This window comes from Ursus americanus, chromosome 31 (genome assembly GCF_024610735.1).
Source record: "Ursus americanus isolate L20-20 chromosome 31, mUrsAme1.1.p, whole genome shotgun sequence".
Taxonomy (NCBI): Eukaryota; Metazoa; Chordata; class Mammalia; order Carnivora; family Ursidae; genus Ursus; species Ursus americanus.
Genome location: NC_142157.1, coordinates 36,711,561 through 36,736,497, shown reverse-complemented (window position 1 = coordinate 36,736,497; position 24,937 = coordinate 36,711,561). Strand labels below are relative to the sequence as shown.

General features: G+C 46.0%; 1 protein-coding gene across 12 annotated transcripts in view; it reads left to right on the top strand.

Moving 5' to 3' along the window:
* Positions 1-24,937, top strand: part of ZMYND11 (zinc finger MYND-type containing 11) — a 124,239-nt gene that overhangs the window by 54,862 nt on the left and 44,440 nt on the right. For 11 of the 12 annotated variants that reach the window (XM_045812933.2, XM_045812930.2, XM_045812929.2 and 8 more), the window contains exon 3: positions 17,837-17,996. In XM_045812933.2, coding sequence (XP_045668889.1) covers positions 17,837-17,996 — 160 coding nt within the window. Of the gene's footprint in view, positions 1-17,836; positions 17,997-24,937 lie in introns of those variants that run through there. The other variant, XM_045812939.2, reaches the window with a different exon arrangement.

Sequence of the window (24,937 nt, the reverse complement as noted above, 5' to 3'; positions counted from 1 at the left end):
TGTTTTGTGGTGGGAGGGTGTTGATTCTGTCAGACGCACCTGCTGACACGCATCTCTTCGTTCTGTCAGTGTGGTGTGTCGCCCTCGGTCAGGTGTTTGTGTTGAACCGTCCCTGTGTCTACAAGCACCTAGTGGCACATCATTGTTACTAACATGTGTTTTTACTCTAAGTTACATAGTCGTATTACAGGACACTCGGAAAAGAGAAAGCCGAAGAATAATCACCTATAATTTCTCTGTCCAGATAGGATATATTTCTTTCTGGTCATTTTTTCCTCAACATTGTTTAGTGTTGACCATGTTGTTATGTGGTCCCCCTCAGTTATCATTGGTGATGGTCGGGCAGAGTTCCGAGAGGTTGAGACTTCTGTCATGCACTTGGAGAGGGAGGAGGGGTAAGCAAGGTAGACATGCATTGTAAGGTTCACATCGTGTTCATTTATTTGCCTTCGGAACAGCCACGGGTTGGCACTACCGATTTCATTGACGTGCACTTGGAGATGCAGGGAGGTGGAGTAACTCATCCAGTAACTTGTCCTTCCCCCTGCACGTGCTCACCCCTCCATACGTCATCTGTGGGATTCCTGCAAGTCTGGTGTTCCCCTCATACAAATATGGGGTGATGCCAACAATGAGGTGTGAGCTTGGAGGATACGCGGCAGTCAGTGTGGGGGCCACGTTTTCGAACATAGCGCTCGGCCCGGGCTGAGTGCCTCATGTTCGTCACCTCCGTTAGCCTTTGTCCAACCCGCCCAGCATGCGTGATCGCCCGCACTTCTCATCGCACTGCTGTTTTGTTCCTGGCTAACTGGGTGTTTCCAGTTTTCACTGTGTTCAGTAGTCTCCTTGCACTGTGTCCTCCTGCTTAGAAGGGTTGCTTCCTGATGGACACTCAGGTTGTCCCAGGCCTCCCTCCGCCACAAACGGCCACCAGTGTAAACACGAGGGATTCGTTACTGTGTGTGTCCAGGAACGGAATTTCTCCCTGATGGCAGGATGTGCAGGTACTAATTTGGCTAAGCTCTCGTGGGGGATGCCTGTTCAGTAGCCGGACACAGGGGTTCCACCCCCATGTGTCTGCTGGTACATGATGCTGTTCATTGCACACATGTTGTCACAGACATGACCTAGTTTACATTTCTTGGTCATTAATGACATTAAATGGCTCGTGACGTTCTTATAAGGTTTTGGCCTTTCTTTGCTGTGGATGCCTGTTCCCCTTTACCTATTTTCCCATCGCGGTTCTTATCCTTTCCTGTTGATTGGCAGAAGCTCATGGTCTTCTGGACATGAGTTCCTTTATGTACGTCAGGCTTTGTAAATATCTTTTCTAGAAGTCCTGTTGTCTGCTAATCAGTGTTTCTCATAATGTTTTTTGTTAAACAGAAAATTTTAGTTTTGTATTTACCAAATTCATTGTTTTTGGTCTAATGTTTTGTGCTTTTGAAATTTTTTATGTAAGGAATCCTTCTTAATAAGACCACAAGAATATTCTGGCACATTTTCTTGTATTAACTTTAGAGTTTTACCTTTCACGGTTCTTTAATCCATCTGTGGTTTCTCTCTATGCAGTGGGGGAAAGGGTCCAGTTTTAGTTTGTTTTTCTCTCTAGTGAGTCTGCCTTCTGTTTCAGCATCTACGCATTAGAGTCAGAGACTCTTGTGGGAAATAATTGAGGGCCGTGTAGTTTGCGTGGTAGCTGTGCCTTGATTTCTGTGTGCTCTTCCCACCACTCTGTAAGCAAGGAGGGATCTTTTTCTGTTTTGTGTGTCCGTGAATGCCAAGAACCCCAAACCAGGAAGGGGCACCTGGCATTCACTCATTCACCTGCTTGCTAAATGTTGAGTGAGTTGCGTGACTGTGGGCCCTTCTCCTGCAACCAGCTGTCCGGTCCACAGAGAGCATGAAATCTTTAATGGACCTGCACTGATTGCAGGATCAGCTCTCCTGGTAACTAGCTGTCTCCTCCAGGAATTCCTTTTCCTTCCTTTTCCTTCCTCTGCAAATAAAGGCCCCCATGGAGGGCCTTCGTCCCCCCCCACCCCCCGCCCCAGAGCATGTGAGTGGTGTTGTGGGGGAGGGGCAGACAGGGAAAAATCTCAAGCAGACTCCACACCCAGTGCGGAGCTGGACGCGGGGCTTGATCTCACAACCCTGAGATCATAACCTGAGCTGACATCAAGAGCTAGACGTTTCATGGACTGAGCGAGTCCAGCTCCCCTGTGTAGTCTCCATCTTAATGAAGATACAGAAAGTTGCCATCACCCCCAGAAGTTCCTTGTACTCCTTGGTCATGCCCCTGCCCCCAACCACAAGCACTGATCGGCTTTTCTTGGCAGTGGTTAGCTTTGCTTGTTCTAGAGTTTTATATAAGTGGAATCATGCAATATATTCTTCTCCATGATGGACATTACTTGGTCAGCATGGTCTGAGATTCATTTGCTGTGGGTTGTGGCAGTTAACAGACATAACAGAGTTGGAGAATCCGTTCACCTGCTGAGGGCACTTGGATATGTCCATTTGGGGGCTGCTATGGTAGAAGCTGCATGGTGCTGTCTTGTGCAGCTGTGGCTGGTGTGTGTGTGGATCGGCGCTGAGGGTACAGGTGCTCTCGTGCAGTTGTGGCTGGCGTGTGTGTGGATGGGCGTCTGAGGGTGCAGGTGCTCTCGTGCAGCTGTGGCTGGTGTGTGTGTGGATGGGCGTCTGAGGGTGCAGGTGCTCTCATGCAGCTGTGGCTGGGGTGTGTGTGGATGGGCGTCTGAGGGTGCAGGTGCTCTCGTGCAGCTGTGGCTGGTGTGTGTGCGGATGGGCATCTGAGGGTGGAGGTGCTCTCATGCAGCTGTGGCTGGGGTGTATGTGGATGGGCGTCTGAGGGTGCAGGTGCTCTCGTGCAGCTGTGGCTGGTGTGTATGTGGATGGGCGTCTGAGGGTGCAGGTGCTCTCGTGCAGCGGTGGCTGGTGTGTATGTGAATGGGCGTCTGAGGGTGCAGGTGCTCTCGTGCAGCTCTGGCTGGTGTGTGTGCGGATAGGCGTCTGAGGGTGTAGGTGCTCTCATGCAGCTGTGGCTGGGGTGTATGTGGATGGGCGTCTGAGGGTGCAGGTGCTCTCGTGCAGCTGTGGCTGGGGTGTGTGTGGATGGGCGTCTGAGGGTGCAGGTGCTCTCGTGCAGCTGTGGCTGGTGTGTATGTGGATGGGCGTCTGAGGGTGCAGGTGCTCTCATGCAGCTGTAGCTGGCATGTATGTGGATTGGCGCTGAGGGTGCAGGTGCTCTCGTGCAGCTGTGGCTGGTGTGTGTGCGGATGGGCGTCTGAGGGTGCACGTGCTCTCGTGCAGCTGTGGCTGGCATGTGTGTGGATCGGAACTGAGAGTGCAGGTGCTCTCGTGCAGCTGTGGCTGGTGTGTGTGCGGATGGGCGCTGAGGGTGCAGGTGCTCTCGTGCAGCTGTGGCTGGGGTGTATGTGGATGGGTGTCTGAGGGTGCAGGTGCTCTCATGCAGCTGTGGCTGGGGTGTGTGTGGATCGGCTCTGAGGGTGCAGGTGCTCTCGTGCAGCTGTGGCTGGTGTGTGTGCGGATGGGCGTCTGAGGGTGCAGGTGCTCTCGTGCAGCTGTGGCTGGCGTGTGTGTGGATGGGCATCTGAGGGTGCAGTTGCTCTCGTGCAGCTGTGGCTGGTGTGTGTGTGGATCGGCACTGAGGGTGCAGGTGCTCTTGTACAGCTGTGGCTGGCGTGTGTCGATCGGCGTCTGAGGGTGCAGGTGCTCTTGTGCAGCTGTGGCTGGTGTGTGCTCAGATGGGCGTCTGAGGGTGCAGGTGCTCTTGTGCAGCTGTGGCTGGCGTGTATGTGGTTGGGCGTCTGAGGGTGCAGGTGCTCTCGTGCAGCTGTGGCTGGTGTGTGTGTGGATCGGCTCTGAGGGTGCAGGTGCTCTCGTGCAGCTGTGGCTGGGGTGTGTGTGGATCGGCATCTGAGGGTGCAGGTGCTCTCATGCAGCTGTGGCTGGCGTGTATGTGGATGGGCGTCTGAGGGTGCAGTTGCTCTCGTGCAGCTGTGGCTGGTGTGTGTGTGGATCGGCGCTGAGGGTGCAGGTGCTCTTGTGCAGCTGTGGCTGGCGTGTGTCGATCGGTGTCTGAGGGTGCAGGTGCTCTTGTGCAGCTGTGGCTGGCGTGTATGTGGATGGGCGTCTGAGGGTGCAGGTGCTCTCGTGCAGCTGTGGCTGGTGTGTGTGTGGATCGGCTCTGAGGGTGCAGGTGCTCTCGTGCAGCTGTGGCTTGTGTGTGCGGATGGGTGTCTGAGGGTGCAGGTGCTCTCATGCAGCTGTAGGTGGTGTGTATGTGGATGGGCGTCTGAGGGTGCAGTTGCTCTTGTGCAGCTGTGGCTGGTGTGTGTGCGGATGGGCGTCGGAGGGTGCATGGTGTTCTCTCGTGCAGCTGTGGCTGGTGTGTGTGTGGATGTGCGTCTGAGGGTGCAGATGCTCTCATGCAGCTGTGGCTGGTGTGTGTGTGGATTGCCGTCTGATTGTGCAGGTGCTCTTGTGCAGCTGTGGCTGGCGTGTATGTGGATGGGCATTGAGGGTGCAGGTGCTCTCGTGCAGCTGTAGGTGGTGTGTATGTGGATGGGCGTCTGAGGGTGCAGTTGCTCTTGTGCAGCTGTGGCTGGTGTGTGTGTGGATGGGCGTTGAGGGTGCAGGTGCTCTCGTGTAGCTGTGGCTGGTGTGTGTGCGGATGGGCGTTGAGGGTGCAGGTGCTCTCGTGCAGCTGTGGCTGGTGTGTGTGTGGATGGGTGTCAGAGGGTGCAGGTGCTCTTGTGCAGCTGTGGCTGTCGTGTGTGTGGATTGCCGTCTGATTGTGCAGGTGCTCTTGTGCAGCTGTGGCTGGTGTGTGTGCGGATGGGTGTCCTAGGGTGCAGGTGCTCCCGTGCAGCTGTGGCTGGCGTGTATGTGGATGGGCGTTGAGGGTGCAGGTGCTCTCGTGCAGCTGTGGCTGGTGTATGTGCGGATGGGCGTCTGAGGGTGCAGGTGCTCTCATGCAGCTGTGGCTGGGGTGTGTGTGGATCGGCGCTGAGGGTGCAGGTGCTCTCGTGCCACTGTGGCTGGTGTGTGTGCGGATGGGCGTCCTAGGGTGCAGGTGCTCTCGTGCAGCTGTGGCTGGTGTTTGTGTGGATCGGCGCTGAGGGTGCAGGTGCTCTTGTGCAGCTGTGGCTGGTTGTGTGTGGATCGGCGTCTGAGGGTGGAGCACTAGCCCCTGGGGCAGGCATGCGGGGCGCTGCTGGCAGTTGTCATGGTTACAACGTGGGGCAGAGGAGCCAGAGGAGTGCGATGGCGGTTGGGTTCTAATTTGTATGTGTATGTTGTTTTCACATACGTGTATCAGATGCTCATCGTGTGCTTTGCCAGAATGTCACTTGTTCCGCAGGTAGTTTTGGGACAATTAGAAAACGGTGTAAGCAGAGTGCATCGTGTGTCAGATCAGCTGTAGTCGACGGAGGTGAGGAGGAAGAGGGACGGTAGGGTCAGGACAAAGAGTGGAGCTGAGAGTGAAGCTGCTGCAGAAGCCGTGTCCGTGAAGCCCCACGGCTTGTTAGGAAGGACCTGTTATAGATCTGGCTTTCCGTTTTCTTGTAGCTAGCTCGAGGGGAAGCCTCAACATTTGAACAGTGTCCGTAAGGGCTTCCATTGCTGAGGTTTCTAACAGTACTAACACCAGCGTTTTACTGTGTCTGTTGCAAAGCCCATGCTGGGTGGCAGAGTCTAGTCCTGTGTCGTGCAGCGAGGCCGAGGCCGAGGCCGAGGCCGCAGCTTTAACCGAAAGTGGTTGTTGCGTCGAAGAGTGAGTGGGAGGGGAGGCTGCTGCTGCTTGCACTGCTTCCGGCTACGGAGGGACCCGTGCAGACATGATGTGCCCGCGCCGCCCCCGGCCCTGCCCTGAGTTTGCATCTTCCCGGGGATGCAGCTGCCTGCCCTGGCTGCCCGCTGCTCGGCAATGCGGGGAAATGTCGGTCAGTGTGCTCGGTCGGAGCTCGCGCTGAGATGCTCGTTCACCGTGACTGAGATTGAGACTCTTCAGCGTCAGCTGTTTGCCTGTTTGTAAAATGGAACCAATGTTAGCGAGAAAATAAGTAGTGTGTGTGTCACAGGGAAAATGTCTCTTTCCTCCAGGTGAAACCTGCCTGATATTTTCTAAGTTTCCATCTAGCTGTAAAACAACGCACGATTTTACTTTACTGCTTTTAATTAAAGTCATGGCATAAATAATGTAATAATTGACGGTGTGCTGTTTGGGGTGATTAAAATGGAGCAGTTTTTGAAACAAAACGTCTTTTATGCCTTTACAATTAATGGGGAAAATTGAAAGGGTTTTTTTGTTTGTTTGTTTGTTTTGGTTGTTAATTAATCCCCCAAACCTTCAAAGTGTATCTATCATTGAACACTGTAAATTATTTTAACTTGTTCAGAAATGAGGGAAATTAAGATTGAACAGTTATAGTTAAACAAGAACCATAAAAGAATGTAGAAACCCAGCACATTTCACCGTGCTTTGGTGGGTTTTCCCCAGAGCCCCTGGGGGTCTGCGATGGTAAATAGCTCTGTCTGGTGCTGAGTGCATGGGGCAGCGGTGTGGAAGGACCACCGTGCTGTGGCCTCGGGCCTGCCAAGCAAATGGATGCCTGCGTAGTGTGCGTCTCCCGCTGCTGCACGGCAGGGTCTGTGCGAAGGAGAGATGCGGGCCCGGGGTGACGCCGGTTTCCTCTGGTGGTGTGATAGTCACCGCCCCACGGGCTGGATGAACACGGCTTGTGGTATTTGTGTCCTGGAGGAACTCCACACTGCTGACGTGGCCTGAGACTTTGGCTCTTCTCCTGTGCTACTTCCGTGGTTTTTACACGCAGAGTCCTTGAGCATCGAGATTAGGTCAGTGTTCACTTCAGCGTTCGTCTCCTTCCGTGATTCTGGTGTTCTCACTTGAGTCTCTCAGCCCCTGAGCGTGAGCACTGTACGATTGGCGGGGGTTAGGTAGCACCGCTGTGGGACACGGCTGACGTTATCCAGATCGTCCAGAAGACACTCAGACAGGTGTGTTTGTGTTTATTCCAGATAAATCCTCTAGATGCCGTGATAGTGTGCAGCTGTCCATTATGTCTTGTCGTTGACAGAGGACATGTCCGTGCGTTGGTGGTGGTTCCTTCTTCCACAGATTGGGACGAATTATACTGTTTTCATGAGTGTGTCATTTCTAATAGTGTGATACTAGTTCCTGAGATTGAATCATTATTAGAAGAATTAAAGCTAGAAAATCACTTTTAGGAAATTATCACCTGTGAGGTTTCTTTTATAAAAATGTTAAATCAGCAGTGTCTGTTTACCACTGAACGGAGTGTGTATTTTTGTCTTGCGACTTGCAGAATTATGTCGGGGAGATGAGCCGCGTTGGGCTTTGCAGCCTGTTGCTTGGACGCACATGAGTGCTGAGCTGCAGTTGGGGGTAGTACCCTAGTGGAGACTTTGGGGGCAGACTACAGGAAAGGGAATGGGTAGGATGGGGGAAAATTAAACTTTACTGAGAAGGTCCAGAGAAACTGAACGTAACATTTAAGTATTAGACACTTACGTACCGTTTCATGGTTCATGCTAGGTTTGGCCGCTGTCTCTGCATCTCAAACCCAGTTTGCAAGTTTGCCTCCTGATTTGTTGAAGGTGCGTCCCTGTGATGGGTCCACAGCGTGTAAGACAGTGGGAGGCCTGGCCTGACCTGAACCTGCATTACTGACAAATGTGTTTGCACCCAGAGCAAAGCTGCCTGATGGTCTGAGGAAAGGAGCAGTGTGCGGGGCCCTTCGCGGTCGTGAAGGTCAGCTCTGTGGACTCCGTGTAGTTGAGTCAGGACAGTGCAGGCCTGAGGCTGGTCAAGCATACGCTGGCCTGTCATGTCTGGGACGCGGCATTGCTCCTTACTCAGCATCGATGGCGCTCTGACTCCTTTCTACTTTGTAAGAAAACGAGGTGAGAACGAGGAGTTGTTCACATTTAGGCCTCACTTGATGAGCTTGTGTTTGTGGACTTTGCCAGCTTGCTGGTGATTTCCGTCACAGTAAACGTTGAGCAAAGGTCTTGTGTTGCTTGCTAAGTTCTGGCTGTGCTGCCTGGACCACCTCACAGGAGGCTTCCAGCTCTGTTGGCAGGGACGTGTTGAACCTTCGGTCGCACTTCCTGTGCCCTTTCGCTAATTCTTTGTTTCCTCTGTGAGTTTTCTCTTAGATTTTGCATCTTGATTTTATGTGTTTAAAGCTCTCTTTTCGCTTGGTTCTACCATCGTTTTCGTTCATCTTAGCCCTGAATAGATGATAAGCGCTTTGTTCCAGTTCTTTCACATTATATTTAAATATGTGACTTTTTCAGAATTTATGATGCACATCTAGCTTATTTTTATCCAGGTTGCTTTTTAGTTATTCTACTGTCACTTGGTAAATATCGTTAAATTTTCCCTTCTTTCGTAATACTTGCCTTTCGTATTGAGATTTTTGTGTACTTGGACCTATTTCTAGATATTCTGATCTCTTGTACTGTTCTTTTATTTGCCTGTTTCTGTCCAGCCTCGTTGTTTTTAAATTGTCGGTGCCGTCGGCAGTAATAAGATTCAGTGCCAGCCGCATTGTTGTCCCTGTTCCAGTGGAGTGTTTCCTGACAATCTGTGGGGCAGAGCTAGTCATTACTCATTTTTCTTCCTTCTTAAAATATGATTTATGATAACATGGTTCAATTTTGGATGCTCTTTAAGCTCATAAAATCCTATGTTGAGACATCCTGAATTTGGTCCCTGGGACAGAAGACAGCCTAGTGAAGCCATGGGTGAAGCCTGCATAGGGTCTGCAGTTGGCAGTGCCCGTGGGCTGCGCTGTGCAGCATTAGTAGTGAGCCTGGGAGAGGTTGACGTGGCCACTGCACGTACTTGGGGACTGTCTTGTAGCATATATACAAACGCTGCACCCTTATCTCATATACCTGAAGCTATATTCTATGTGATTTATAGCTCAGTTAAAAAAATAAAATTTTAGAGGGAAAATTAAGAACTTTTGATAGTTATACTTTTTTTTACTTAAGTTAACTTTAGGTATAGCTGGATAAAGGGCATCTGGGGACTCGACTGTTTTTGTGACTCTTCTGCGAGTCTAGAATTAATTTAAAATAAAAAATTTAAAAGATGATGTTGAAATTCTGTTACTTATTTATATATCCAAGAAGCATTTCTTGAATGCCAATTTTATGCAAAGCAGTATCTGAAAGAATTTGTTGGGGCGCCTGGGTGGCTCAGTCAGTTAAGTGTCTGACTTGATTTTGGCTGAGGTCATGATCTCAGGGTTGTGGGATTGAGCCCCACTTCTGGCTCTGTGCTCAGTGGGGAGTCTGCTTCTCTCCCTCCCCCGCCCTGCACTCGTGCTCTCTGTCTCTTTCTCTCTTTTAAAAGATTTATTTATTTAAACTGACTGAGCCACCCAGGCGCCCCTAACCAAAGCTTTTACATGCATACTAATTACTTACTCTTTATTCTGAATTGCCTAAAGCCAAACCTCTCATTCAGAAAACACAAACCCTTAGCATAATCCCCTCCAGTTCCATCCATGTCGATGCAAATGTTGGGTAATCATCTTTTCTGATGGCTGAGTAATATTCCATTGTCTATATGGACCACATCTTCTTTATCCATTCGTCTGTTGAAGGGCATCTCGGCTCCTTCCACAGTTTGGCTATTGTGGAAAATGCTGTTGGGAAAACTGAAGGGGAGAATCAGAGAGGGAGACAAACCATGAGAGACTCTGGTCTCCAGGAAACAAACTGAGGGTTACAGAGGGGAGGGGGTAGAGGATGGGGTGACCAGGTGGTGGGCATTAAGGAGGGCACGTATTGCCTGGAGCACTGGGTGTTATGCACAACCGATGAATCGCTGAACACTGCATCAAAAACTGATGAAGTATTACATGTTGGCTAATTGAATTTAAATAAAAAGAAAGAAAGAAAGAAAATGCAAACCCTTCCATGCAGCTGTTCTCTCCCCAGGCTGTGGTGGTTCCCGTGTTCTAGGGAGAACTGGTCCTTCATCCTTGTGCACTGCTGGTCATCCTGTCCCCGTGGAAGGGGACTCCTGGGTCTGCCCTGTGGCCTTCCGCGTGTGTGTGGCGTGTAACCCTTCTGTCCCCAAGCTGCCTTCCACTGACGCCACTTCTCTTTCGGTCTGCACACTGCCAGTAAAGAGAAAACGACTCTCCTGTGTCTTACTGCGTGTTGTTCCGCTATCTGTGCGGCTCCAGGGTGGTACGCGTCCAGGGCACGGTCCTTCCAAGAACAATGTGATGTGATGCGGTTCTTGTTAAAATAAAACCGCAAACTGGGACTGGCAAGGAATTTCCCTAAGAAGACGCAGCTACCGGTACCCTGTAGCAGCATCGTGTTTGTAATTGTGCTTATTTATGTTTGATAAAACACATCTACCAGTACCCTCAGCAGGTGTCAGGGTTAATGGGGAACAGTTACAAGAATCCTTTGCAAAGTCTGAGACAAGGGTGCCCACGTTACCACCTGGCAGTGCTGTGCTGCGGGTCCTGGTGAGAGGTTAGCACGGTTTCTCGATAGGTACTGGAAACCACCAGCCAGAAAATAATAGATAAAATAAAATCCCTTTTTCAAAAGAAACAAGAAATACGCAATACCTAGGGAAAAATTCACAAAAAGTGTGCAAAAATTTAGGAAGAAAAATTATAAAACTTTGTTAAAGACATAGAATATAGAAATGAACAGATGTACCAAGTTTATCAGAGGAAAGACTTAGTGTTGTGATATTTATTCTCAAATTAATCAAAATTTCAACCTTTTTTAAAAAAATTTTTTATTATGTTAGTCACCATACAACACATCACTAGTTTTTGACGTCGTGTTCCATGATTCATTACTTCTGTATAACGCCCATTGCACCATGCAATATGTGCCCTCCTTAATAACCCATCACCAGCCTGTCCCAGTCCCCCACACCCCTCCCCTCTAAAGCGCTCAGTTTGTTTCCCAGCGTCCATAGTGTCTCATGGTTCATTCCCCCTTCTGTTTACCCCCGGTTCATTCTTCCCTTCCTTCTCCTACTGATCTCCCTGCTAAAATTTCAAGCTTTTTCATGGATCTTGGCAAAGTGGTTTTAAAATTATAATGGGTGAATAAATGAGCAAGAAGAGCCAAGATGAGTTTGAGAAGAAAGGGGACACTACCTGTGACGGGCACGCTGGTGTCGAAGGGAGGAGCTTGCTGATTGCTGCAGGGGTGGCTGACGGTAGCTGCTTTTGAAAAGTAGCAGCAGACTCCAGCTAATAGAGAGACAGACGCAGTTTCGATGAGGGCACAGGGGACAGAGGTCTGCACCGTGCCCCTGCTCGCTGAGCTGCCCAGTTCTCGGGAGGAACTTCTCTCGACCCTCCTGGACCCACTTTAGATTTTATGCAAGTACAGACATGATCCTAGAATGTTTTTGAGAAACTACCATTTTATAGCATGATTTTAATTACCAACTTCTTTTCCCTTTTTCTTTTTAAATTGAAGTATAATTTACAAATAACATATTAGCTTCAGGTGCTCAACACGGTTGAGTATCCGTATATACAGCCGACCCTTAAACAACGTGGGTTTGAACTACATGGATCCATTTACAAACGAGTGGTTTTTTTTTAAGATGGGATAGTTCTGTAAATGTATTTTCTCATAAGAGTCTTAGTAGCACTTTCCTTTTCCTAGCTTATTGTAAGAAGATAGTATGTAGTCTATTGAACATGCAGGATATGTGTTGACAGTTTATGTTATCGGTTAGGCTTCTGGCAAACAATGGGCTATTAGTAGTTAAATTTTGGGAAGTCGAAAGTTACATGTGGATTTTTGACTGTGCCAGGGGTCGGCGCCCTTAACCTCACGTTGTTCACCGTGATCACAGTACATCTCGTTCATCTGGTACATTCATCACCTGACATAGTTAGAAAAACGTTTTCTTGTGGTGAGGATTTGGCAACTTTTGAATATGCGGTACAGTAACTGTACCTTACATGACTGTAAGCACCATGCTGTGCGTTTTACCCTCACGACCTTTATTTTGTGGCTGAGAGTTGATACATTGACCCATTCCATCCTCCACCCCCACTTCCCACCTCTGACCACCACCAGTCTGTTCTCTGTGTCTGTGAGCATGGGTGTGTGTGTGTGTTTTCAGATTCCCCTACCAGTGAGGTCATAGGTCAGACTGCTGCATGCAGCGCTGTGCCCTCGAGATTTATCCACGGTGTCACAAATGGCAAAACTTCATCCCTTTCTGTGGCTGAATAAGATTCCTGTGTGTGTGTGTGCGTGTGCACGTGTGTGCGTGCATGTGTGCTGGTGCGTGTGTGGGGGGGTGGTTTGGTTTTGAGTTGCATTACCCTGATGGTTAGCGGTGTTCAACATCTGTTTGCATACCTGCTGGCCATCTTTATGTCGTCTTTGCAAGTGTCGGTTCAGATGTTTTGCCATTTTTTAAAAAAAGATTTTATTTATTTATTTGAGAGAGAAAGGGAGAGATCACAGAGAGGAAAGGGAGAAGCAGGCTCCCCGCTGAGCAGGGAGCCCGATGCGGGACTCGATCCCAGGATCCCTGGGACTATGACCTGAGTTCAGCTGTTTCACCAACTGAGGCACCCAGGCGCCCTTTGCCACTTTTTAATTGAATTTTTTGTCTCTTTGTTATTGAGTTGTATTTCTCTATAGGTGCTGGGTGTTAACCCCTATCCCCTGATATCTTAAACGTGATGTCTCCTAGAGCTTACATTACCCTAACATCTATAACATTGCTTCGTTTTTTACTGATTATGTAATAGCTCTTTGTATGGCTTATTACAATTTAGCCAGTCCCCTAAGGTTTATGTTGAGATCCTTTCTAATCTTGTGGCCAACAATGCTGTCATGGATTTCCTGTCTTGTGTATATATTACTTCACACCTGCCTGTCTGTAGGATGAATTTCCAGACGTGGAACTGCTGGCTCCCAGGTGTTCCCGTTTCTGTGCTCGGTGGGTGTTTGCCCTGCGTGGTGGTGATTGTTCATCGTCCCCAGTGAGGCACTGCCCACCAAGCCTTGTCTGTCGGTGCAGCGTCTTCATGGACACGACAGATACACGATGTTCTCTTGTGGTTTTTCTTAGTACTTAGGATTTTCTTTTTTTTTAAAGATTTTATTTATTTATTTGACAGAGAGAGACAACGAGAAAGGGAACACAGCAGGGGGAGTGGGAGAGGGAGAAGCAGGCTTCCTGCTGAGCCGGGAGCCCGATGCGGGACTCGATCCCAGGACCCTGGGATCATGACCTGAGCCGAAGGCAGACGCTTAAAGGCTGAGCCACCCAGGCATCCCAGTACTTAGGATTTTTAAAAACATATTAGGAGTATGTATAACTTAGATCTTCTGGGTGTGTGTATTAAAAATGTATTTCCCAGGTTAGCATTTGTGATTTTAACTTTGGTTATCCTGGTTTTTTGCTATGTAGAAATTGCTGATTTTATGTATAATTTTCAGTCTTCCTAAATCACTCTGGCTTTTGTTTCATATTAGGAAGATTTTTCTTACACCATGATTGCTCTCCCATGTTCTTCTTCTAATGATTGTGTGGTTTTCTTTTTAATCTTTAAATCTGACCAATTCAGAATTTACTGATGGGCACAGACTAAGGTAGGGCTCCACGCTCCACATTTTTTCTTTTTTCAAGTCAGTGAGCCCTTGTCCTAATGTCATGTGTTGATTGATCGATCTTTCCCCCGCCTATTTGACGTGACACTTTGATCATAATCAAACTGCATGTTGGGGTCTCTTTCCGGACTTGGTGTTCGTTCTGTTGGCCCGCTGTTCCGCCCAGGTTCAATTACTTTGGCTCTATAATGTTTTAATATCTGATATTACCCTGAAAGAATTTTCTTGGGAAGTTCTTTTTTAATTCTCTATAGAACTTTAGAATTAACTTGCCCTCTTTGTGGTGGCACTTAATTAAATAATCTTAGGGGCAATTCGGATTTTGGGGTCTTCCATTCAAATAGCAGGCATGTCTTTCCATCTCTTCATCTTCTCCTGTATCTGTCACATTTCAGGATTTTTTTCATACAGATCTTGTCATTTATTCTATTTATCACTGTGTGTTACTGTCTTTCTTACTGCTGTTGTAAATAATTGGGGTCTTGTTTTAAATCTCCTGTGTTTTTGGTTTGTATATATGAATGCTATTAATTTTAGTATATTAGTTTGTATCCACACAAATAATTGATTATATTATTTGGTTATTTAAAATAGTATGTCAGCTGATTTTCTTGGGTTTTCTAAATATGTAATCTGCAAATAATGATCATTTTAAATCTTTACCGACTTTTACACCATTTCTTTATTCCAGCTGTGCTGCTGATTACCTTTGGCAGAGTGTTAAAGACATCTTTGACTATTCCCGATCAGGTTATGAAAGTATTTACTCCATTTTGTTAGGGGCAGGTTGTCGAATTTTACTTTTTAATACATATAGAAATCTTCATGATTTCTCAGTTTTGATCTATCAGTGGGATAAATCGTATTTCTTGATTTCTTAATATCTTTGGAGAAATCCTGGAATTAGACACTTGGTTAAGGTATTTTTTGGAGTGTATTAATATGTTAATATCTGTCTTATATTAACACTTAATATTATTTTGTCAGTTGAAATATTTAAGGTTTTTACAGTGTTGGCCTAGTTTTTCTGTGCTATTTTTGTAGGGGTTTGTTACCATTATCTTGCTAGATTCCTTGCTTCCCTTTATTACGTACCAGAGAAGTTTAAATCACATTGCAGTTATCTGGCCATTAAGATTTTGATAGAATTGCCTTGTGAATATGTCCCTTCCTGGTGTTTTTCTAAGAAATTTAGGCTCTTTGCCAACCTCCTCTGTTAAATTCTTTTGGAATTGTTCGAGTATTCTGGTTTTTTCTTGGTCAGGTTTTGGTCGTTTATATTTTCCTAGAAAATTATAGAGTTTATCTTCAATTTTTGCACAGGAATGAACAAAGTAGTTGCTTATAATTAATTTTTTGTTATGTATGGCTGTGGCTCTGTAGACATTTCTTAGTTTCTTTGTTTTTGTGCTTTGTGTCTTGACTGTTGGCTCAATTAGTTAGCGATGTCTCTGTTTTTCCCTTAAGGGGCTCTTGGACTAATATTATTTTTAGGTTTTTATTTTTTAACTGGTTCTGCTTTGGCTTTCTAGGTACTGTGCTGGGATATCTTTGGGCAGCTTTTAGAGTCACTGGTTCATGGGAGTTTTCCAGTTGTCCTGGTTTGCTTTCACTGTAAGGACCAAGTTGTTCTGTGGGCACCTGGGCTCAGTCAGTTGAGCGTCGGACTCTTGGTTTCGGCTCAGGCATGATCTCCGGGTCCTGGGATCGAGCCCCGCGTCGGGCTCTGCGCTCAGCACGGAGTCTGCCTGACGTTATACGTTATTTCTCCTCCCTCTCTCTCTGCTCCTCCCCCTTCACACTCTCGCTCTCTCTCAAATAAATAAATGAATACGATCTTAAATAAGGTTGTTTTTGTGTCCAGTTTTATGCTCAACTTTAATGAATTTTCCTTGGACCTGTTGAAGGTACGTTTTGGGTTTCAGAATAAATTTAACCAAACTAGATCTGCCTTGATAATTAGGTCTTCTGTATGAATACCTAGTTCTGTTTCCTGGATGTTTTTGTGGACGGAGAGAAGTGAAGTCTCGTAATTCTGTATTCCTGTCAGTATTTCCTTTATTTCTTACAGTCTTTGCTTTATAACAACCTATGCCCTGTTTGCCTTTTTTTAAAAAACAGTTCTTGTCCTGGATTGCCGATCTTGTTGGTTGCCGTGCTGGTCCCGGCTTCGTGCGGACTACATTTCTGTGATGTGCCTGTGCCCGTTCTTGCCTCGTTGTCCTGAGCCACTTTAGAAGTGTGTCCTGTAGACTGTGAGTTCGGTGTTGTGATGCAGGCTGTCTTTTTCGTACTGTGGAGTTTAGCCAGTGTGTATTTATTAAACAAAGTTGGTTTTGGTCCTGTCATCGAATGTAATACGCTTTCTGTTGTTTCTTTTGGTGTTTTTGTTTTGCCAATTAATGTGTTTTTTTATGAGTTCTTCAGATACTTTAGAACGTTTGTATTTTTGTTCTGAGGGTTACCTTTATAAATTTAGATGGACTACTTCATCCTTGAGGTCTTTTCTGTTGGTTCCCTCCCGTGAACAGTGAGGACGTTAGGACATGTTCATTTTGGCCCATCTCCCTCCCCCCTGGCCCCCGCCCCCCGCTGGACTGGTGATTTCTGCTAGCCCTGACTTGATGCATCAGAGTCGAGCCCCACCAGCGACCCGCTTTCTCCCCTCGGGCAGTCCGTCAGCGTCCGGGTCTCTCCCGGGGCCCTGCTGGTTGTGCTTGCATGTCAGTTGGTCAGGGCCGGGGTATGCTCCCTGTCATCCCCTCCGCCCCTCCTGAGCCCTCCAGCTACCTGCATTGACAGACGGAGCACACCTTTGAAAAGTTCACGATCTTGTGAACAGAACAGGTGTCTGCTACACTCTGCAAGTTCATCAGTCCTCAGTTGGGGTTCACTACTTTTCTTTGTTGAAATGTGTTCTTTGAATTAGAAAGGTGGTTCCATGATGGGTACTTGGCATTTGTAGAATGATTTGTTGTGAAGGCTTTGGTATTGAAATGACAGATGAATCTTGTGGGCGTTGCCCCCATGTCTTGTACGTGCAGCGCCTATTTGGGGAGATGGCGGCCGGCCTGGTTTGCCTCGTCCTGTGTCTTGTGTCTGATGCCCAGGAGCCTCCTGGTAGAGGGTGTTGAGGTTTCAATGGAGGGAACGGGAAAATAGCACAAATTCAAACATATCTGTAACATTGTGCTTCCTTAAGAAACAAGCTATGAAGCAAATGTGCGCTCATGTTAGCATGAGTTCACAGAGCTGGCGAATGCAAGGGAGCCTGCAGCGGTATTCTCTGTGGGCCAGAGTATGTTTGAAATGTTACATTTTTAAAAATTGAATAAAATGCTGCGACTGTAGGTCCGGGATTCTGTTTAGTGATCCAATCCAAAGTATATTTCATTGAAAATCATATTTCTGCCTGACTGATCCCAACATACTTTCTTGTTTCTTTATATGTCGGTACCAGTCATGTAATTCTTGTACGTTCGTTGGTGTCGTTTCCTACGTTTCGAGTCCTAGTGTTTTCTGTTCTGAAGTCTTATGTCTAGAGATGATAGAATTATGAATTTGAATTTGCAGAGTGAAAGTTAGTTGGGTTGCTGCAGAGGCCAGAACTACATGGGATGTTAGAGTAAAATCTGTTAAGTGATTTCTGTTTGCTAGTTAAGGACTATTTTGAACAAATACTCCTCTAAATATACAAATAGATTTAAGGTTTAAAATAGCATGATAGGGGCACCTGGGTGGCACAGCGGTTAAGCGTCTGCCTTCGACTCAGGGCATGATCCCGGCGTTATGGGATCGAGCCCCACATCAGGCTCCTCCGCTGGGAGCCTGCTTCTTCCTCTCCCACTCCCCCTGCTTGTGTTCCCTCTCTCGCTGGCTGTCTCTATCCTGTTGAATAAATAAATAAAATCTTTAAAAAAAAATAAAAAATAAAAAAATAAATAATAAAATAGCATGATAATTAAAAGACTTAAGTATCCAGGACCTTGTTTCTTTAGCAGGGCCCTCATAAGTACCAGTTGTAACAAAGGAGAAATAAATCACCTCTATTTATTTATTTTCAAGTCCTAAGGGATTTTTTAATTTGTTTTTCCTCTGTACTCAGGTATATGTCTCGAGTCCACGGTATGCATCCAAAAGAGACCACCCGTCAGCTGAGCCTGGCTGTGAAAGATGGTCTCATTGTCGAAACCTTAACAGTGGGTTGCAAAGGCTCAAAAGCTGGTATTGAGCAGGAAGGATACTGGTTGCCAGGAGATGAGATTGTAAGTATATTTTATTTGATAAATTTGGGGATGCTGACTTTAAGTCTTTGAACATTATTTAACTACAACCCATAGTAATTCATTTTTAGAAGTTTAGTAATATTTCACTTCAGTATTTCTTATTAACATGAAAGGCCTACGTCGGCAGGATGGATAATTTCCTCCCTCTTTAGGAGAAAACTCACTTCTACAAAGAGCTTCCTTTCTCTGTCTAGGTTACCTTGAATCTGAAAAATAAAACAAAGTCCCTTTTATTGTTCACGTAACTAATGGTCTTCCTGTTTTCTTCAGTAAATGTTAGTACAGACTGTTTCAATGCAGGATAATGTCGATGCCATCTAGACAGAGTGAGCAGGAGACTGTCTTCTCCGGGCTGATGTCGTCTGTGCCCGCAGCCACCTGTCCGTGGCTTCTGGGGAACTAGGTTCCTTGGATGGTGTCCTCACTGACTGTGACTGTAACCGGTTTGCTGGCGCTCCAGCAGAAATCAGGAAAGACAAAGCTAATTTTCTTTATATTTTGCCTAGTTCTTACTTTGACTCCTCTTCTAAGTAAGGACATTATAATCTTTTATTTGGAACCTCGGCACGTACAGAAGTGCATTTGTTTCTTATGTAACCTTTGGTTTCATGTGTAATGTTTTTGTATTCCTACCTTAATTTGCATTTGATGGTTAATACCTTGATTAGAAAAGTCTTAATTTTTGCTAAGGAACATCATTTAAGGATGATAGGTTTCAAATATAATAGATCCTTTTTTTGTTTGTTTGCTTCTAAAAGGAATTGACTTAGTAAGTAGGTGTTTTGAGAATGTTTATCATGAATTCTCCAACATCATAAAAATGACACAAAATCTTAAAATTGGTTCTTTGCGGGATCTTTCCCCAAGCATTGTGAATTGTATTTCCCTTTCTGGCTCCCGCTTGCTGTCCGGCCCTAGAGCAGCAAACCGACAGCACGTTTTCTGGGGCAGCTGGTCCCCAGGAGCAGCAGTGAGTCTAAATGTTAGAGCAGTTGTTCAGTTGTAATACTGTGTTTGTCAGTGTAATCTGTGCCTTCAGAGTTAAGAAAATTCACACTTCCCACAAATAGAAAACGTGGGAAAAAAATGTTTAATTTCACTGGTCTCATTTGATCTGTGCCCTTGAAGTGCTCTTGAAAACTTAAGTGAGAATGTGTCTATCATAATAACTGCTCTGTTCACTTCCTCCCAGAAAAGCAGAGCTTTGTTGCCAGCAAAACAACTTTGGGTGCCAAGTCCCAATAGTTACAGTGTGAGGTGAGCTAGACCTGTCTCCACCACACTTTGGCAGTTGATAGCTTATCATATACTGAAAATAATCCAGGTAGTAGAAAATGTCTAGTCCCAAACACTTGGACATTTGCAGACTTAGTGTGGACATTTCCGGGGTCTGCGTACAACCCGCCAGTAGTAAGTGCAGCTGAGTCCACGGGATCTTGGTTTGTCTACCACGTGTGCATCTTTGATGCAAGAGATTTTCCTTCCTTTTTAGGGTTGTGCCTCCGCGTGAGCTTTCTCCCTCTTCAGGTGGGACTTGTCTGTCGGCTCCCACGAGCAGCTGAAGAGCTGTCCCGTGTTCACCGCAACATGGACGCTGTGTTCGGTGCTGCACGTGGACGTGTCCTTCCCGCACATATTTGTAGCGCCAACCTTTTTTCTTTTTTCAAGGTGAAATTTTAGATGTTCAGTCAAACAACCAGTGTACAGGTTCTGTAATTTCTTACTAACGTTTCTTATACTGAGTACGCATGTTGCAAGTGCAGCCGGGTGTGTGAAAATTGTGCCCAGTGTGTGAAATACGCAGCAGTGTAGTGTAGCGGAGAGGTCAGGTCTTACATGTTAACAGAGAGGGCTCCCATCCCACCTCATGTGTTTATTTAGTTGTGTGATCTTGAGGAAATTTCTTAACCGCTGATCCTCATTACTCACCTGTAATATGAGCATATTAATATGTATTTCACTTGATTGTTTTAAGGATTAAGTGAGATTATCTGTATAAAGCTTATAACCATGTGTTCAGAGCAAGTTTTGGCCAGCAAATAAATATGGTTAAGAAATGTCTGTATACAGTGTAGCAAAAACACATGCATTTCTTACAACCACACGAGCAGAAATTCTCATCAGGGTCTTTTTACTTTTATTTTTTTTTATTTTTATTTTTTTTTAAGATTTTATTTATTTATTCGACAGAGAGAGAGACAGCCAGCGAGAGAGGGAACACAAGCAGGGGGAGTGGGAGAGGAAGAAGCAGGCTCCTAGCGGAGGAGCCTGATGTGGGGCTCGATCCCATAACGCCGGGATCACGCCCTGAGCCGAAGGCAGACGCCCAACCGCTGTGCCACCCAGGTGCCCCAGGGTCTTTTTACTTTTAAACCTGTATCTTCAAACACAAGGAGATGTGTAAAGAGGTTTCCCCGAGACACTGGGTTTAAGGTGCAAGTATGGAGTGATGAGACTGTGTGTGTTTCTCAAACCCATGACTGGGTTAACCCCTGCTTCCAGTGCTGGCATGCTGTCGTGCTCATGCACTGAGTACCCTAGAAGGACACATAGCTGAGGTGCGGCCGGGGCGTGCGGGCTGCTGTGTACGGGGCCCGTTCTGACCCGCACCGCTCAGAAAGTGCACTCAGCCCCTGCTGCCAGCCACCCCCACGTGTGTGGCAGCCATATGTCTCCCCGAGTGAAAACAGCGTTAGGGGAGGGCGCCCTGTTCTAACTCGCACAGAGGTGTTCTGTGGGCCAGCCCCGCGTGCTGGCATTTGAGTCTGGGGCCCTTCTTCATAGTTTCTCCACCTTGTACACACGATTCTCTGGACATCGAGTTCTTAAACTGGAAGATGCATGTCATTCATCTTGTTGACTGTTGACTTTATGACTCCCTGTCAAGAGAAGTCAAGCAGGTATATGCGGCCTTGGGAAGGAAAGACATAAGATTTTTTGCTTATTCCTTTTTAAACCTTTAATTGGAATTAAAATAGTCTCTCTTTTTTTTAAAAAAAAAAGTTTATTTATTTATTTGAGAGAGAGAGCACACGCAGGGGGAGAGGCAGAGGGAGGAGACTCCCCACTGAGCAGGGAGCCCGATGTGGGACTTGATCCCAGGACCCTGAGATCATGACCTGAGCCGAAGGCAGACGCTTCACGGACTGAGCCACCCAGGCGCCCTGAAGTTAAACTATTCTTTACTCAGGAAGTTCTGTCATTTGAAACATGGGTAGTAAAGCTCTTCTCAATCTCTAAAAGTAGCAGCGGTAGCTCCGAGGCGGGGAGAAGCTGACTTCCCTTGGTAAGTCCCCACGGTGTATTCCTGAGATGCTCTGTGTTAGCATAGAGGATGGGCTCGTCTCTACTGCCGTTATGGTGGGAAGGAGAAGGTGGTCCTTATACCGCTCCACGGTAGCTGAGCGGAGAGCCCGTTGGGGTCACATTTGTATTCCACCTTGGCTGCCTTTTCTCCCGATGCTTATTTTTAAAAACTGATACAATTGAAAGATATGCATATCTTAAACATTATTTTTATTAAACCAGCAATCATGTGACAAATGCCTAACATAACAATATGTAGGATATAATTATATATAATCTGTTGAAGAGGAAGCCTGTATAAGCAAGGACTGGCCTCCATCATGCTGAGGCTCCTTCTGCCAGGCTGGAATGATTTCTGGACATCTGGGTTCTGATCCCAACCACCACTAGAGCCCTGTCCAAGTGGTGATTCACTGGGAGAAACTATGACAAAATTAGGCAGTAGATAACCATCTTCCTGGTGACATTTTAAGTATGTCCATTTGAGAAGGCAGAAGTAAATATGCAATTATTAAAAATGAGGCTGCTCTCAATTTTAAATGGTTTGCTTAAATATTAGTCAACAAAGCAGGAAAAGTATCTGCTCCAACCAATTTTAAAAAACGACCTTGCTGACCCTGGGGAACACTCTCGTAAATTTTTTAGTTTTCTTCCAGATTTGTATGTCATTAATAGTCACTGATAGGATCCAAGCAATTCTTCTAGAGGTGGTTCTCAGAGCTTTCAAAATTATTTGAGTCAAGGCCAAGAGACCCAGGGCACAGAGTGAAACCTTGTGTGTCGGACCATTCAACATTTTGTTAGAGCAAAGCTTTTTTCGTTTGATTTTTAAAGCAATCCTGCATGTTCTCCCGAAGGCTTCATCATCTGCTTGTGCTGGAGAAAGATGCGTGGCGGGCTGCTTCAGTCCATGTGTGATTCTCACATCTTGAGAAACCTATTTCTTGGGCAGAATTTTACCGTTTGCTGGGCTGAATTTGGCATTTAGTAGCTCCCTTTGTAGTAAACACATTAATTTCTCATGGTTTAAACTTTTAACTCAGAAGGAGCTCGCTAGAGATTAGGAAGGTCTTATAAAAGAATTCAGTGCAGTCTAGTAGGGCAGGTAGCCTTGAGCTAGGGATCACGTGCAGATAAAACATCAAATATGTGTTTCGATACTGAGACAGCTGTAATACTATCTATTTTCATGACTTCCCGCTTTCTTCATGGTTCCTGGTGCAGAGCTGTGACTCGGCCCTACTGTTTGACAGATACGTTTGATCTGACACTAAGCGATTTGGTTACCAGTGTCGAGGTTGACTTAAAAGTGCACAACAGTGACACGCGCTATTACGCTTTCTGCTCGCCTCCCAGATGTGGACTTGGGTCTCGTCTCTTCTTTCCCAATCACTGCTATGTCAGAATCAGTGTTTGTAGAGTAGCCTCCCCAGGACCCCTTGCACTGTCACTTCGAGCCCTCTGCCAGCCTTCCTGCTGCTGACTGAGACGCACGTACACACAGGAGCTCAGGTCTTAGCTGCCGAGCCCTGCTTCCATCCATGGAATCCAGCTCGTCCTGCCAATAAGCAGGACCTCATGCTGCTTTTAAAGTAGGCCTAGGTGAAAATGTAGAATTCTTTATTTCTTGCTTTTTCTCATGTAATTAAGGTTTTAACACTTAAAGAAGCATAATTAATGAAAATACACATTTTGTGGTTTCTTTGAAGGGATCCCATGTTCTCCTGGGGTTACGTGGATTTGGTCTTAATTTGCAGAGGGGCAAGATGGACACTTTCCTGTCATTCTGTTTCTCCACATTCAGAATGACCAGTCTAAGAGCAGCTGCAGTTTCCATACCCCTAGAAACTTGTTACGTTCACATCTTTTAGATAAGAGAGGATTGCATCTGTGTCTTTTCCTTCAGAAGTCACAGCATTATACAGCCATGGCAAGAAGTGTTCTCTTGATTTGCTCTTGAAAAAAGATGAAGAGAAGCCGCTGAATTCAAGCAGCTTGACCGCCTCAGCCCACTTCGTAAATCCAAGTACTGAACTGAGAAATGTTTAAATGTAGATCTTTGCATTTTTGTGGTTTAGTTGTCATAAATTAATCAGTCATACATTTTAAGTACTTAAGTGCAAAACTTGAAGCTCTTTGGATGGCATTGATTTTTTTTAAGTGAAATATATCTTATTACGTTTATGCTAATCATGTGCAGAACTGCACGTTGCTTCCAGAGCTGTTACCTGTCTCGGATGCAAAGATGTGTAAAGTCACTTATTTACGAAGTGAAGTATTAAGTGTCTGTGATTATGAATTAACTAGAAACCAATTGTACTATGGTTCTATGTGTATTCAAACTGTAATGTACTTAGAAATTATTCTTTATTTGGTAAAGTATTTCCATTCTTTTCAGTAGAGCATTTTGGGTCATGCTATCCTGTTACATTCCGTTCAGCTTTGATTGACTGGATTTGTGTGTGTGTGTGTGTGTGTGGTTCCTTTTCCCCCCTCCTTCTTTCTAAATTCTAGTTCACTAAGCAGTGTTATTGTAGTTTTATTTTTAAAAAATAATTTTTAAAATGACTGGAGATATTTAATCATCAAATTCTTAGCTCTCAATGATTAATTTTGCATTGTATCTATGTTAAATACCACATCAAACACATATTTGATAAAGTGAGATTTATCTGCTCATTGCATTAAGTAGGGAATGACCAGAAAGGTGAGAATCTCTTTTGAGTGTGGGGAGGGTGGATTACAGTTGGGAGGCCCAGTTACAGACGCAGCTCTCCCAGCGAGCCCTCGGTCAGCAGCGTGTCTTGCTGTCTCGTTACAGAAATGCTGCGTCAGCCGTCATCAGGAGTGTAGAGTCCTGAGACGGAAACTCGCACGGTAGTGTTACAAACGCCACGTCTTATGTGACCTGCCCTCAAGTCGTTTGTGCGCTCTAGCAGACCGTCTCAGTAGCCAGCCAGCACTCACTGAGCACAGTAACTCGTTTCATCCTTACAAAAACCCTGTAAACGAGGCACAGTTTAGTTCATTTGACAGATAGAAAATGATACACAGAGAAGCTAGGTGTGCTGCCCCAGATCACAGAGCCCACGGAGGCCAGAACCGGGACTTGAGCCAGTGTGGCTCCCGAGTTTTGAGCAAATGCTGGACGTGGTGACGGACATAGGTCAGCAGGCCGCTTGTAGATGGCGGGCTGTTTTCTCCTAGGCTCTGAAGACCGCCTGTGTGGACCTCACACCGTGACCAAGTACCGAGTTTACCTTGTTCACGTTCCTCACTCCCAACTTAAAAAAATGCAGTCTTGAACCACTTTCTGATCAAAAGGACATTACATTCATGGTCTTGTGCAGATTTTAATGGCACCGAATTTGTCAGTCAGCTGTTTTGCTAACATCACTACAGGTTTTGTGGCACATGAATTCTCTTTGAATTTTCTCTTTGTCCATGTGTAGCTTCTGTGTTAGTGTCAGAGTTTCCTCGTAAACTAGTAATGACTCTTGAGTTTGCATGCTGCTGTTTTTCATTGATGATTAGCACATTCAGAGATTATCAGTTGATACCATCCACAAAATAACGTAAGTTGTATAGCAATTAATAGTTTGTGTACAAAATCC